The 14488-nt window shown below is 43.3% G+C and overlaps 1 protein-coding gene across 3 annotated transcripts in view; it reads right to left on the reverse strand.

The window, feature by feature from the left end:
• GPATCH2L (G-patch domain containing 2 like) overlaps positions 1-8639 on the reverse strand; it is a 59300-nt gene extending 50661 nt beyond the window's left edge. For 2 of the 3 annotated variants that reach the window (XM_065871839.1, XM_065871841.1), the window contains exon 1: positions 5553-6214. In XM_065871839.1, the coding sequence (XP_065727911.1) occupies positions 5553-6214 (662 nt within the window). Of the gene's footprint in view, positions 1-5552; positions 6225-8577 lie in introns of those variants that run through there. The other variant, XM_065871840.1, reaches the window with a different exon arrangement.
• Positions 8640-14488: the final 5849 nt, after the last annotated feature.

Here is a 14488-nt window from a genome sequence, read left to right on the forward strand (position 1 = left end):
CAGTTTCATCCTCAGTTAGATGAAATACCTTTTCAGAGTAAATTTTTAAAGAGCATATATTTTGAGACTTGATATCTGAAAATGTCTTTCTAGTGCCTTTCCATATGAAATCTATCTTAGCTATATATAAATTCACGGTGGGAAGGTGGGAGACTTCTGCCATCAAAATTATACAGGCAAGTCGATAGCCCCTCACATTTAGTACTGTAGGGATCAACATCAACCTTATTTTCATCCCTTTAAAGATTTTTCTTTATAACTGCTCCCCTCCCACCATCAATGCACAATGCAAAAATATTGCCAGGATATGTCTAGGTAGAGGTCTCTTTTCATTAGTTTTCCCTTTCAATCTGTATACTTAATTTTTTCAACACAGGAACATGTTTTCCCTTCAGTCATATTTTTAAAATCACTCTTCTATCCCTATGCTTTGGTTTCTTCCTTGGGAGTATTTACATACTTGCAGACTGGGCCTCTATCCCTGTCCTCCAGATCTATCACCTCCTCTCTCATTTTTATCTCCTCTCTGTGCATTTTGGGAGGGCTTCCAAAGTTTTCCACATCATCAACTCAATTTTCTGCAGAAAGAATTGTCCTTCATTTTAACATTGCAATTACATTTCAAACTTCCCTGCACTTTTTCCTCCCATACTACTGGGCTTCAAATAGCTATCTTTCTGTCCTTATGACTTACTGCTCCTGTTTCAAAGTGATTATATCTCCTTGCATCCTAATGAAGATTTTCTAAAATGTTCTTCTGGTTTCCACTGGCAGTCATTTTCAAAGATGTGTTCTTCCACTGAACATTCAGGATGATGTTCCCTTTCCCTCATTCTGCATAACTTGTCCAAAAGCCTCTTGTTGAGAACCGGTTTACCTAAAATTTGGTATTTGCCAACAGAAAGGGTATGTAAATTACCCCTGGTTCCATCCTCTATCTACTTCCTTGGATACAGGTAACAAGCTCTTGTCACATCTACAACTGGCCAAGAGGATGTGCAGAGCCCCTAGCCTAATCCCCAGTGTCACTGGTAGGCTTTTGTCACATGTAGCTATGTGGGACTGAGAAAGGATCTTCTTCTGACCCTCACTGCCTGATTCTGGGCCCATTCCAGGAGTCTACAATAAATGAAGTTATATAAAACACTCCAGTTTCCAGAATGCACTACTACTAAGAGTGTTTTTTCCTTCCCTGTCCATGCCAACAGTAAACTACTCTTGGAAACTGTATTTCCCAGAACTCAATATGCTATGACTGCCTCCTATCCCTCAAAACAAATACACACACAGAAAACACTACGATTCCCTATCCAAGTACATTCTGGGAGTTACAGCCTCCCAAGAGAAACTGAAAGATAACTGATGGCAAGTAAAGGGTGGAACAACACTCTGGCTCAAACTGTAGCTGCCCAATTTTCTGACTGAACCGGACCCTGCCTTCCTGAACCAAGGGTACACTATAGAGGAAGAATGCAGGGCCTCACTACCGACCTTCAGGGCAGCTTCACCACTGCTGTGGGCTTCCAACTGCACTCTCTAGCGCAGTTCTATCAGCCTCGGACTTTGAGAAAATCTTGGCAGTAAGCCAGCTGTAAGTCCTGATCTCTGGTGATGTGAGTTTGCAATGTTTTATGTCTTCATAAATATTTTAGGGGCAGTTGAGGCTGCTTATCAGATGCTTTTTAAAATATGAAATTACAATGATGGGAAGGAGGTTGTGACTGAAAAGAATTACAGAATCTCAGTGTTGCAAGGGACCTTAGAAGTCATTCAGTTCAAACTCTCCAACTCTCCAGCAACTCAGTAAGTGGTCACCAAGCCCAGGCTTGAATCCCTCCAGTGACGTAGAACTCATCACCTGGTAAAACAACTCAGTTCATTTTTATAGAGTCCTAATTTTTAGAATGTTATATTTTATACTGAGGCAACACTTCACACGCTGTACTTTTTACCTATGAGTCCTAATTCCTTCCTCTGGAGTCACAGAATAATCCTAACATTTCTTTCAAGAGACAGATCTTCAAATACAATAGTATCAAATCTATCTCCCAAGTTGTTTTTTTTTTTTCAGTTGTTCCTAAGGATATAGTAGCAGAGCTTTGAATAAATCTACAGAAGCACTCTATGCTAGCTACTCAATACTCTCAAATGCAACAGTACAATCTTCAACAATGGTAAATATCCTCTTGGTCAGCATCCCTATTTACAGAAGAGAAAACAGAACATCCTCAACCTACCACACAGAGTCTTTTCCACAGCTCCAGTAACCCCTGATTAATGACCTCCACTTGCAAAGGAGGCTACTTACCTTAACCATGAAATAATGAACGCTATTGATCCAACAAGCTACTGCTATAAAGTGTTATTGATCACCCAATCTTTGGTTAAAATGGTCCTCATTTAGCAATTTTACTGTTGCAAACACCTGGAGCAAAGCACCCTCATAATTAAAGAGTTTGGGGGAGTTAAAGTGAGAGGTGATGGACAGAGATCTCAGCTTTCTACCATTTATTCTTGCTTCTGAGCTATTGTTTGTGTCAGAAAGGATATTGATTTTCTATAAAAATAAGAAAACAAGAGGCACCAAGGGGCGCAGAAGGTCAGCTTGGGCTAGAGAAGGAGGGGGAAGGTTTAGCACTCTATCTCTGTCACTCGGCTTCCAACAGAAGGGAATATTTTCTTTCCTGTGAGATCGGCTTCTAATACATCACCTTAGGAAGGCTCCTGACTGTGACTTCAGGCCATCACCAAACCAATTCACTTATGAAAGAAAAGAAGCTAAATTAAATTCAAGGGGAACAAATGAATGATGTATTAGTGAAGAATAAAGCAAAATTAGGCTATAACTCACCTAATTAATAGCTGCTATATAGACAATTTGAATAAAGATCAGTAGAAAGTAATCTTACAAAAGAGTTGATCCATTTTAGAATGGAACACACATGCAAAGAAAAATATTAAAATAATAACTGAGCTTTCTGAAGGCTTTAAAAAACTATTACATCATAACCACTTTCAGTTCCTCAGAACACCTGAGGGATTGATTGGTATAGAATGGAAGGAAGAACAGAAACAGAAAAGCGAAAAGAATTATCGGTTAAGCTTAAAATTACTCTGTTTAGTTAGCAGAATAAATTTAAGGAAAGTAGAAATAAAGCTCTCTGACTGAGACACAGATTTTCAAACCTAGAACACCTAACATATGCCTTTTTTTTTTTTCTTTTTCCCCGGTACGCGGGCCTCTCACTGTTGTGGCCTCTCCCGTTGCGGAGCACAGGCTCCGGACGTGCAGGCTCAGCGGCCATGGCTCACGGGCCCAGCCGCTCCGCGGCATGTGGGATCTTCCCGGACCGGGGCACGAACCCGTGTCCCCTGCATCGGCAGGCGGACTCTCAACCACTGCGCCACCAGGGAAGTCCAACATATGCTTTTTAAAAGAACTCTATCTATTGACTAGGCTAAGTAAAGCTTAATGATCAACTTCATCTTCATAATTTCACAAGTTGGATCATATACTCTGACAACCCTCAGTACCTCTGATATAAAGTTCTACACTTTGATCTGTATGCAAACAAACTGGCACATCCAAGCAGATTTTTGAAAGAGTAAATTGCTGCCTACCTCAATTTCTCCAAGCTCTAGATGTATATTATCACAACCTGACTATAATGTGCAACAGATGTATCTGGGGTAAGAAGGACCTAGAAAGACTGAAGTGCCTCACTGCAAGGTTACAGGCTCTGCATTTGGAACCACACTTGGGCTGTGATCTTAGAGAAGACAGAGTTAACAGTCACTCACACACACAATTAAGTCATAGTTTAGCAAGAAATTCTGGGGAATACATACATCCAAAATTATCATCCCCAAACATTCTTAACAGTACGATGATTACTATTTGGTATGTAAGCTTGACGTTGAAACAAACTTGAACACCTCAACTGAGGGTTTCAACAGTGTGAAGGATACAAGTTAACTAGGCATTTCTTGTTTGATTAAAAGTAGCAATGATAAGGAAAAAAGCTTTATAATCCAAAATTATACATATAAATTGGGTAAATAGGCCTTAGAATATACATTAGAGGAAAATCAGGAAAGCCAAATTATAAGCCTACCTAGTTGCACAGCCTGGCAAATATAAAGTTAGTTAAGAAAAATTTTAAAAACTTGATTAAAACCACCCATGAAAAGTACAGGCATACAAACCTGAACAGCTTTTCCTGTTACTGACAAAACCTCACCTTCAAGTCTGTAAGATTTATGCCTTTGTTTTTCAGACAAACGTCAGAAGAAGCCAAGTCCTAAGAAAGGTCATCTGTTCTACAGTTGTAAAAGTTCAGATGAGACAGAAAACGTGCCATGGCAAAGGCAAGCTCAAAGCATAGCAAAACATAGTGGTTAACTATGAGCTTTGGAATCAGGTTTGATTCCCAGTTTTGCTACTAGGTGACCTTGGGCAAATTACCTGCACACTCATAACCTCTATTTCCTCTTCTATAAAATACAAATAGTGGTACCTACCAGACAGGGGAGTTATGGACATTAAAGAATGTATGTTCTACACAATAGTACAGTGCCTGGCACACAGTTAGTGCTTAATAAATGCTAACTAATATTAACAATAATAGAATACACTGGCTCTCAATTGGGACTACTCAACCCACTTAGGGAGCACCCATGGAGGCATTTGTTTTGATACTGTGAAGGGTGATGGGAACAACGTAGGGATGGCAACTATCCTACAAGGCATGGGACATCCCTCACCACAAAGAACTGCCCCATCCAAAACATCAACAGCATCCACACTGAGAAACAGATATCACACATTAATATTAATAATGATATTAAAGTATCAAGCTAGGGAGTATCAGTGTCCCTAGGACTATCTATTTGAGATGTAAAAAATTAAAAGTCACCAAAAACTATACTGACGTTTTAAACATGCACCCATTCAAGACAGATTTTTCTGGCTCGATGACATTTGGTGTAAGACTGATGGGATTTAGCCCTGTTATTTTCAAAGCCTACCATGTGTTCAGACAACTTGCATGTTAAACTCAATACAGTCAAACTGTAAGTAGCAGAGAACAGAATTATAGTCCAGAAACATCTAAAGCCATGATTCTTAATGGGTAAAGTCAGCTTACCAAGAACATTTACAAACTCCATATGCCTGGCACCCGCGTTTTCTCTTTCTCATACATATATATACACACCAGTCTCTACTGAGGCCCTGGTTCTAAAGAACAGTATCTGTGTATGAGCTACGTGACACAAAGAGCAGCAAAATGTTTTTTAAAATAAGAGGTACACGTTTTAAATGGTTTTTAGAAACAAATGTGTTTCTATAAAATATAGCCTTCTTGATGTAGGGAAACAGGATCATGAGTGTACTTTAAGAAGCCACACACAACCTGACTGGTTAAAGCAGAGCTACAAAGTCAGTATTACAAAGGCTGGTTTGAAAGAAAGTTGAACTCATCAAGACTGTGGATTTGTGCTTTAGGTAAAGTTAACCAGGAAAGTCTATGACTTAGTAAGGGAGGTCTCACCATTCTGACATATTCTCATCAGAGCCCTGTTTCTGTTCATCTGCTTCACACTCCATCCTTTCCTTCCTTCCCGTTTTGCTTAGGAAAGTCCTATTTTCTGCTGCTTCGCACAACCCGTGACCTGATGAGGTCCAGGGAGTATTCTCCTTCCAGCGGGACAGACGCTGCTTCTTAGCAGACTTGAACCTGCAGCCTCTCTCATAGCTCCAATCTGACACCTTGAGCTTCTGCTGAAGGCTGGCGGCCACCTCTGATGTTACGCGCTTCACCTTCCGTCGGCGCCTCAGCGGTCGACAAGGTGCATTTTCAGTAAAGGAGTCAGATTCATGCCAAGAATGTTGCTTACTCTTAACAATGGCGTTAAGAGCTGGGTGCCGTTTGGCTACCATAGTGTCATCAGAGTCACTAAAATTGGTGACTGGGGCCATTTCTCGACAGTCCTTGATGGCCTCATCCAGACTTGACTCAGAGGCCTCACTGTAGCAGCAGGTATGCTCTGCCAGGTGAGTGAAGTCTGAACGGCGCTTCCGGCCTCTCCGTTTGCGAAGCTGCCGCCTCTGCTGCCGAGGGCTCAGCGCCATCTCCTCCCACAGCTCACCAAGCTTATTCTGCTCAGATGTCTGCTCCAAGGCTGAGGCTAAGTCATGTACCAGCTCATCCATGAGGCCACATCTGCCAAAAGGAGGTTCAAAAAAGAGAAAAAAGAAGAAGAAAGACTGAATAGGATCTGTTGTTTCTGAATAATTTTTCAGACAGATCATGGCACTGCAGAGTCCACCCTGTCTACAGAAAATAAAGTCACCTTTCACCTGGCTACCCTTAGACTCTATTCCTACCATCCATACTCCCTTAAGCCATTAAGAATAGGTATGTGGCCCTTGTTAAATGCCCGAAGTCAGCATGTTCTTAAAGCACAAAAACTCAAAATACTCACCAGATGACAACTGGGTTATTAGTAAAAACAAGCAAACTCAGGGGAATAAATCAGTCATTCCCCTTTTCCCCCAGTTAAACTTGCTAAACTAAATTACCTGATGATCAGATCTAAAAAGATTAGAGAATGTCTCATCTGTCCAAACAGGAGCAGAAAAACCATGGATGAAAAGACCGTTCTATGGTCTGGGGTCACTAATAAGAATGTTTGTGGCAGGAAGAGAAAGACAACTTAGTGACACACTTTACAGAAGGCTGCTTGCAGTTTTAGTGTTCCAAGAATCTGTAGTGACCCAGGTTTGTACTCTGCATGGAAAAAAAGGACCAAGTTTGCACCCATTCTGGTCCCAACTACCACCCAGAAGCTACCGGGTAAAGACTCTTAAGGAGTATGCCATATATTTGTGAATAATTAGCAACTTTTAAGTCTTCTTGCCATCCTTCAGAAAATAAATTAAGTGTTATCCAAGTTTTGTACTTTAGTGCCAGTCACACAAAAACACATTATAACTGAGGTTAAAATGACAAGGATAAGAGGAGTCTCTAAGATTTCTAGCTAACAGCTTTCCAAAGTTTCCTGTTTTTCAACTCATTCTTGTCAAACCATCATACTTCAGGGATCACTTCATAGGCAAACCTTCCAGAGGCTGAGCGCAGGAGGAGCGATTTTCAAAATGCCTTTTTAAAGGGAAACGTTTAATATACTTCGTTCATCTAATTAAATACGTTTTAGGGCTTCCCTGGTGGCGCAGTGGTTGAGAGTCCACCTGCCGATGCAGGGAACACGGGTTCATGCCCCGGTCCGGGAGGATCCCACATGCCGCGGAGCGGCTGGGCCCGTGAGCCATGGCCGCTGAGCCTGCGCTCCGCAACGGGAGAGGCCACAACAGTGAGAGGCCCGCATACGGCAAAAAAAAAAAAAAAAAAAATTTAAATTTGCACCTTTTCCCTAGCCCTTGTTAAGTCCAACGTATTTCAAGACCATAATTAGAGCTTAAAACTCTGTGGCACCACTCTCAGACCATAGTTCCCTTCACACAATTTACATTTTGCAAAGGACTTTCTAAAATCTATTTTCATGCTATCCTTATGCCAAGCAATTTAAAGGCAGGAGGAGCAACGGGGACACCTAGTCCCAAACTACCAACCAAACAAAACTCAAAGTGTCAAAAGCCACACTCATTTAAGCAATAAGTAGTTTAAAACACCATGGCTGGGGTTTGGGAGACAACTGTCTCTAAAACCAAAATAGATAAGTGGGGACGCACGTATCTCAATCTATTTCCCTAATAAAGAACTACTGCTTTAAAAGCTCAAGCAGAACTGTACAAACTTTAACGTGAAACGAAGTTACCAAACAACCTGCAGTTGGCTGTGCAGTCGAATGCCAGGCTCAAAGGCTGCAATTCGAACAGGAGGTGACAGAAGAACCCTGGAACTCCCACCCTCCCTGGAGGCACAGTCCGAGAGGGTCCCGGGGCCAGGCAAGCACTCGGGGAGACAAAGGCTGTCCGAGGCACGCAACGGAAGGAACGAGAAACTAGCAGAAGTAAAAAGAGAGGCAGGCAGGCGCACGGTCGGGTGGGGTGGGGGGACCGGGTTGGGGGAGGGGCTGGGGGAGGCAGGAGGCAACTTCTCAATTTGGGTGACCAGGGGCAGGGGGTCAGCCCTTCCAGGGCAGAAACTGCCAAAACGCAAGTCCTGGCGACTAAACTCCCTCAGTGCTCAAGGGTCGCAACGTGGCCACATCCGTGAGAAAAAGCGTGTTTCGAAGGACTCCCCCACGCCCGGGCCCGCCCCCGAGGACTAGGACGACCACGACTCGGGACACAAAGCCCTCACGCTGTCGCCAGCTCAAAAGAGCCAGACACTAGAGAAGAGAGAAGGTGACTGTCGCCCGGGAAATGGCCCGACCCTCAACCCCCGGATCGGGGAGATGGGCCCTGAAAAACAAGGCCCCGCCACCCTCTCCCCTCCCGCCAGCCTCCGGGGCCCCATGGCGCCCGTGGCCGCTCCGCCGCGGCCCGGAGCGCCGATCCCCGCTGGCGCGGGCCCCCTGGGCCCCAACCCCCTCACTCCCCGTCCCCCTCACCCGCTGCCGCAGTCACCTCCGACGGCCGCGGCTTTTGGGGCCGAGTCTCCCCGCCGGGGCTTCCCTCTGTGACCTCATTTCCGGTCTGAGGCGGTGGGGTGGGGTGGTGGTGGAATGGCAGGGACAGGCTGCGCGAGAGGGCCCGCCCCTGCCCAGCGCTTCCTGCTCGCGGCCGCTCCCACTTCCGCCCCCTGGGGGCGGGGCCGCGAGAACCCGGAAGAAAAGCAAGGGGGCAGGGAGGGGCGGTGTTTAGGGGCTCACTGGAGCGGGGGTTCCCGTGGGGCTGAGGTGCCCATCTTGGTGAAGGGCCTACCCATGCAGGCCTCATCTGCCTTGGAGGCGTCAGGAAATTGGGCGCTAGGGAGGGGCGTCGGCCTTGCCCTTGATCGCTGACCTACTTTATACAGGGTGTGTGAAATTAGGGAAATGGGTCCTCATTCTTAACCACGCGAATTGTACAACCTTTGCGGGGGGGTAGCACGAGTGAGTTGCTCAGACTATTAAAGATACACATGCTTGAGTAACAAAACAAAGTAGTATTGGATTATAACTTGAAGTGTAAAAGTAATATCCATAGTCAAACTGGTATAAATCAATTACTGATACAAATAAATTTATAAATGGGAAAGAAGAGCTAAGTCTCTGGCGTAGAATTCCAAACAATTTTTATAGATACTCCACCCTGAGGCATAACTCCTGATTCTAAATGTGGACTGTGCAGTGACTTCCTTCCAAAGAGTACAATATGGAAAGTGGGGGGAAGTGAGTAACTTTTAGAGTGGAGAAACAACTACAGTGGAGTAACATTTCCAGTGGAGAAACTAGCACTACCTTAGCCGGGTGATCAAGGTTAACATCACAGTGATAAATCATGTTGACAGTATGTGGACTAGATATGATATGATGAGAATGGCATTTTACCTCTATGGTACTTACCTTCTAAAACTCATAACTCCAGTCTAATCAAAAGGGAAAAAGTGGACAACCCCCAAGTGAGGGGCATTCTACAAAATGTCTGACCAGTATTCCTCAAAATTGTCAAGATTTTCAAAGACAAGGAAAGTCTGAGAAACTGTCACAGCCAAGAGGAGCCTATGGAGACATGACAACTAAATGTAATATGGTATCCTGATGAGATACTGGAATAGAGAAAGGACATTAGGTAAAAACTAAAGAAATCTGGATAAATTATGTACTTCAGTTAATGTTGATAATAATGTCTGTACACTGGTTCATTAATTGTGACAAATGTGCTCTACTAATGTGAGATGTTAATAACGGAAGAAACTGAATACGGGGTATGTGGGGACTATCTGTAGTACTTTTGGATTTTTCTGGAAACCTAAAACTATTCTGAAATAAAAAGTTGATTTTTAAATATGCACATACCTTTTGACCCAGAAATTCTGCCTCTACGAATTTTATCTAAAGAAAAAATTGGAAATGGGCACAGAAATGTTAAATACAGGTAAATTCATCTTTGTAGCATCGTGGAGGAAGGAGTGAGAAGACTAGAAAAACGCCAGACATCCTACAACAGGGGTTAGTTATCAAATAACATCTATGGGATGGAATACCTTGCAGCCTTTTGAAATTGACTGTGGAAGAATATTTAATGACATGAAAAGTCATCAATTTCTTGTGTACATTTCTGTATGATGGTTGTACCTTAATTAAAAGGTTAGTCTAAAAATGTAGCTTATGACTCTATTCATACATAAAGGAAACTAAATCTATACTTGCACAGGAATATGACCCGAATGATACACTGCCTATCATCCAAAATAGTTCCATTATAAGGGACTGTCTCTGCTACCTGTTGCTTTTGTGGATTTTCAGAATTTTCTGTAGGTGAAACATTGTGTAAAGAATTAAGGGAGGAGGCAAAGACTGAGGTTTTGAGCCAGAGTGACTAACAGAGTGGTTGGTGCCATTTGCACAGCGAGAGAAGACGAGAGAAAAAGGTTCACTTTGGACATGCTGAATTTGCGACTCCCACAGGACAGAAAGATGGAAATGTTCAAGAGGTGTCCACAGCCATCAGCCCTCTTTTCTGCTTAAGTGAAGTTCTCTCCCACAAATCATATCCACTCCCATGGTGTCAGTTGCCTCCATCAGCACTGAAAGCTCCCAAATTTCTTGAAATCCAGCTTTTGTTTTCAGATTTATGCTATATATTTCCACTTATTTTCTTGACCAGCATCTCTAATTTAAGATGTCAAAAGAAATCTTAGTTTCTTCCATAGTCTCTATCATATTTGCCCCTCCTCCACTATTCCCAGTTTGGGAAATGTCAGCACCATTATGCAGTTACCCAGGTGAATTAGCCATTAGTCCCTGCTTTTTCCTTCATACCTCTTCATCTAATTAAATGCCAAGCTTTGAGGATTCTATTTCGATAGTATTCTTGCATCCACCCTCCCTCCTTTGCTTTCTGTCTGCCACTGGCCACACCTGGGTAGGCAACCACTCTTCTGGATGGAACAGCAGCCTCCTTACTGGTCTTGCCACTTCCAGTCTCTCCCCCAAAAGTCATTCTCTACACTGGCACCAGAGTGAGATTCCTGAAACACCATTTCACGTCATCCGTCTTCCACTACTTCCTATATCATGCTCGGCACACCAGACCACTTGCTCTTTCTTGAACACCCCTGGGACTTGAAGGGATTTAAAGGCTCAATGCCGGGAGGAGATATGGGGATATATGTATATGTATAGCTGATTCACTGTGTTATACAGCAGAAACTAACACACCGTTGTAAAGCAATTATACTCCAATAAAGATGTTAAAAAAATTAATTTAAAAAATAAAGGCTCAATGCCAATGTCACTTCCATGAAGACTTCCCCTTGCTTGTCTACTCTGTTGGGCTCTCTCAGCACTTGCTGGTATCTTTATTACATCTTCTTCTTCATTCAGCCTTGAATCTGAGCCATTTATGTGCAAGTTTGCCTTCCCAGCTAAACTACTCATATAACAAATATTTACTGACTACTTACGGCATGTGTGGCCCTACACTAACTAAGCTCTGGAGACATAGCTATGTGAACAAAAATGAAGCCTACACTCCATTGCCCCAGAGACCCCGTCCTAGCCATTGTATTCTCACCAATTCCTAGCACAGTTCTTTGCACGTGCTAGGTGCTCAGAAACTATTGTCAGTTGAAAAAACAAATATTTGTTTACTATGTTGGAACAGGAAATTAGAAGTGCTTGTCTCAATCTTAAGAGAAAATGTAAATGAAAGCTAGTGATGGTGGGATCTGTGGGCAGGGCCATTCTAGGAAAAAGGGTACAAGAGAAGAAGTCTGTGGAGAACAAGGTGGCCAGCTCAAAGGACAGAGAGCATTGGAAGAGAACCAGTGTACAGAAGCCAGAGAAGGGTGACATTTAAGAAAAAGAGGACCGAAAGGAAAATTGGGGAGGAATAGTTCTCAGGAAAGGCCATCACACTTGCTGATTGAAGCAGGCACTGATGATAGTGGATGACAGGAGTTGTGAGCAGACTTGGAGCAGGTAAAATGGAGGCGGGAGAGAAACCAAGGGTGAAGTTCCATATGTGCCTAGCTGTGTCCAGCGCTGACGGCTTAACTTCCTCATCTGTAAAATGAGACAATAACAGAACGTACTCATCTCCTGGGTGGAGGTTAAATGAAATAATGAATGCAAAGCATTTCATATAGAGCCCGACACAAATTAAGCATTCCAAAAACATTAATAATTACCAAGAAGAGGAAGACAGTCTAGTCAACAGGTTTCCCTCAATTGACCATCAGGGTGGAACTGTAAGTTGAATGAGCAAATCACCAGCTGAAAAGGATCTGCACACAGTAAGCTTCTCCCTCCTTTGTCCTTCCCACCAAAAAAAAGTACCTCTGCTGATTCATTAGATTCCCTGTGGTTATAATGAGCTGAAAGTCCTCATCATGGTCTGCACAGCCTGGGATCTGGTCCCTGCCCCATGCTCCTAGTACAAACCCACTAAGCTGTCCCTCCCTGCCTCCCCACTCCCACCCCAGGGCCTTGGCATATGCTGTCCTGCAACCAAGAATACCTGTCTATAGGAATTTGCAGGTGAGGGTCAAGGAATCTCCTCATCTTTGAAGTCTTGGCTAAAATGTCACTTCCATAAAGAGGGCTTTTCTAACACCATCTGAAGAAATCCTACTCCCCTAGCCATTTTCTATCTTATCATCTTCTTTATTTCCTTTATGGCCTATATCATAATCCAACATTACCTTGTTTATTTGGTGTGTACTTATTTATATTCTGTCACCTCCCACTAGAATATAAATATCATAAGAACAGGAACGTTGTCTTTCTTTTTGCCTTCGTGTCCCTCCACAATTCTTTTCCTTGCTCAGAGCTTCTCTTTAAACTGATCCAAGACATTCTGGAATCTTTCCAGAAATTTTTCCAATAGTCACTGAAGAGATGTTCCTAATAGAAGCAGTGTCCACCAAGGAGGGCGGGAAGTGTCTGCATTTACCTGAAAAAATGAATGACTCCCTGAAACTTGCCCTCCTCCCTGGCCCCAGACACCTGATGCCTTTTCTTTTGCAGGTGGCAGATGGCAGAAGTTTGCCAAACTCCACCTCTGCCACAGCTCTCGTACTCTCTCACGTACCCTCCTCGACTCTATAGAACTGGGGGGGGCGGTCTTTGAGGTAACATTTATTGAAGGCTTACTATGGGCCAGGCGTCATGTTAAAGACTTTAAATTCATTACTTCATCTCATCTTCTCCAGAACCTTTTTGACATTGGTGTACGTATTAGTTTCCTGTTGATTCGATACCAAATTATCACATATTTAGTGACTTAAAACAACACAAATTTATTATCTTACAGTTCTGTAGGTCAGACGTTCCACATGGATCTCACTAGGCTAAAATCAAGGTGCCAGTATGGCTTGTTCCTTTCTGAAGCCTCTAGGGGAAAGTCCATTTCTTTCCTTTTTCTAGCTTCAAGAGGCCCCCCACATTCCTCAGCTCGTGGCCCCTTCCTCCATCTTCAAAGCCAGCAATGGCGAATCTCTCTTATCCTCCTTCTGCCATCACATCATTCTCTGACCACAGCTGGGAAAGGTTCTCTGTTTTTAGGAACCCATGTGCACCCACATGGATAATCCAGGATAATCATCCCATCTCAAGGTCCTTAACTTCAATCATACCTGCAGAGTCCCTTTTGCTATGTAAGATAACATATTCACAGATTCCAGGGGGCCATTATTCTGCCTATCACAGTGTTATATGATCCTCATTTTATAGATGACAAAACTGAAGCTTTGAGAGGCTAATAAACTTGCCTAAATTCACACAACCAGTAAATATAGAGTCAGGCCCCAAATCCAGCTCTGCCTGACTCCAAAGCTTGTACACACTATCTCTGAGCTGTGTTCACCTATTCCTACCCCTTCCTTTCCTCTCACGACTACTGCAGTGAATGCTACTGGCTGCCTACCAGATAACCCCCTTCCTTTTTCTAATGGAGCCTTCCCCCTTATATTAGTCTACTAGGGCTGCCATAACAAAATACCACAGACTGAGTGGCTTAAACAACAGACATTTATTTTCTCACAGTTCTGGAGGCTGGAAGTCCAAGATCAAGGTGCCAGCAGTATTGGTTTCTTCTGAGGCTTCTCTCCTTGGCTTGCAGGCGGCAACCCTCTTGCTGCTTCTTCATACCCCTAATGGCTCTCTGCATGTCCCAATTTCTTCTTCTTATAAGGACACCAGTCAGATTGGATTAGGACCCTACGCTAACAGCCTTATTTTAACTTAATCACTTCTAAAGGTCCTACCTCCAAATACAGTCACATTCTGAGGTCCTGGGTTCAGGGCTTCAACTTATGAATTTGCGTGGAGACATAATTTAGCCCACAGCCCCCCACTAATCCATGTGCTTGGAAAA

The sequence above is a fragment of the Phocoena phocoena genome, chromosome 2 (assembly GCF_963924675.1).
Source record: "Phocoena phocoena chromosome 2, mPhoPho1.1, whole genome shotgun sequence".
In the NCBI taxonomy this organism is placed as follows: domain Eukaryota; kingdom Metazoa; phylum Chordata; class Mammalia; order Artiodactyla; family Phocoenidae; genus Phocoena; species Phocoena phocoena.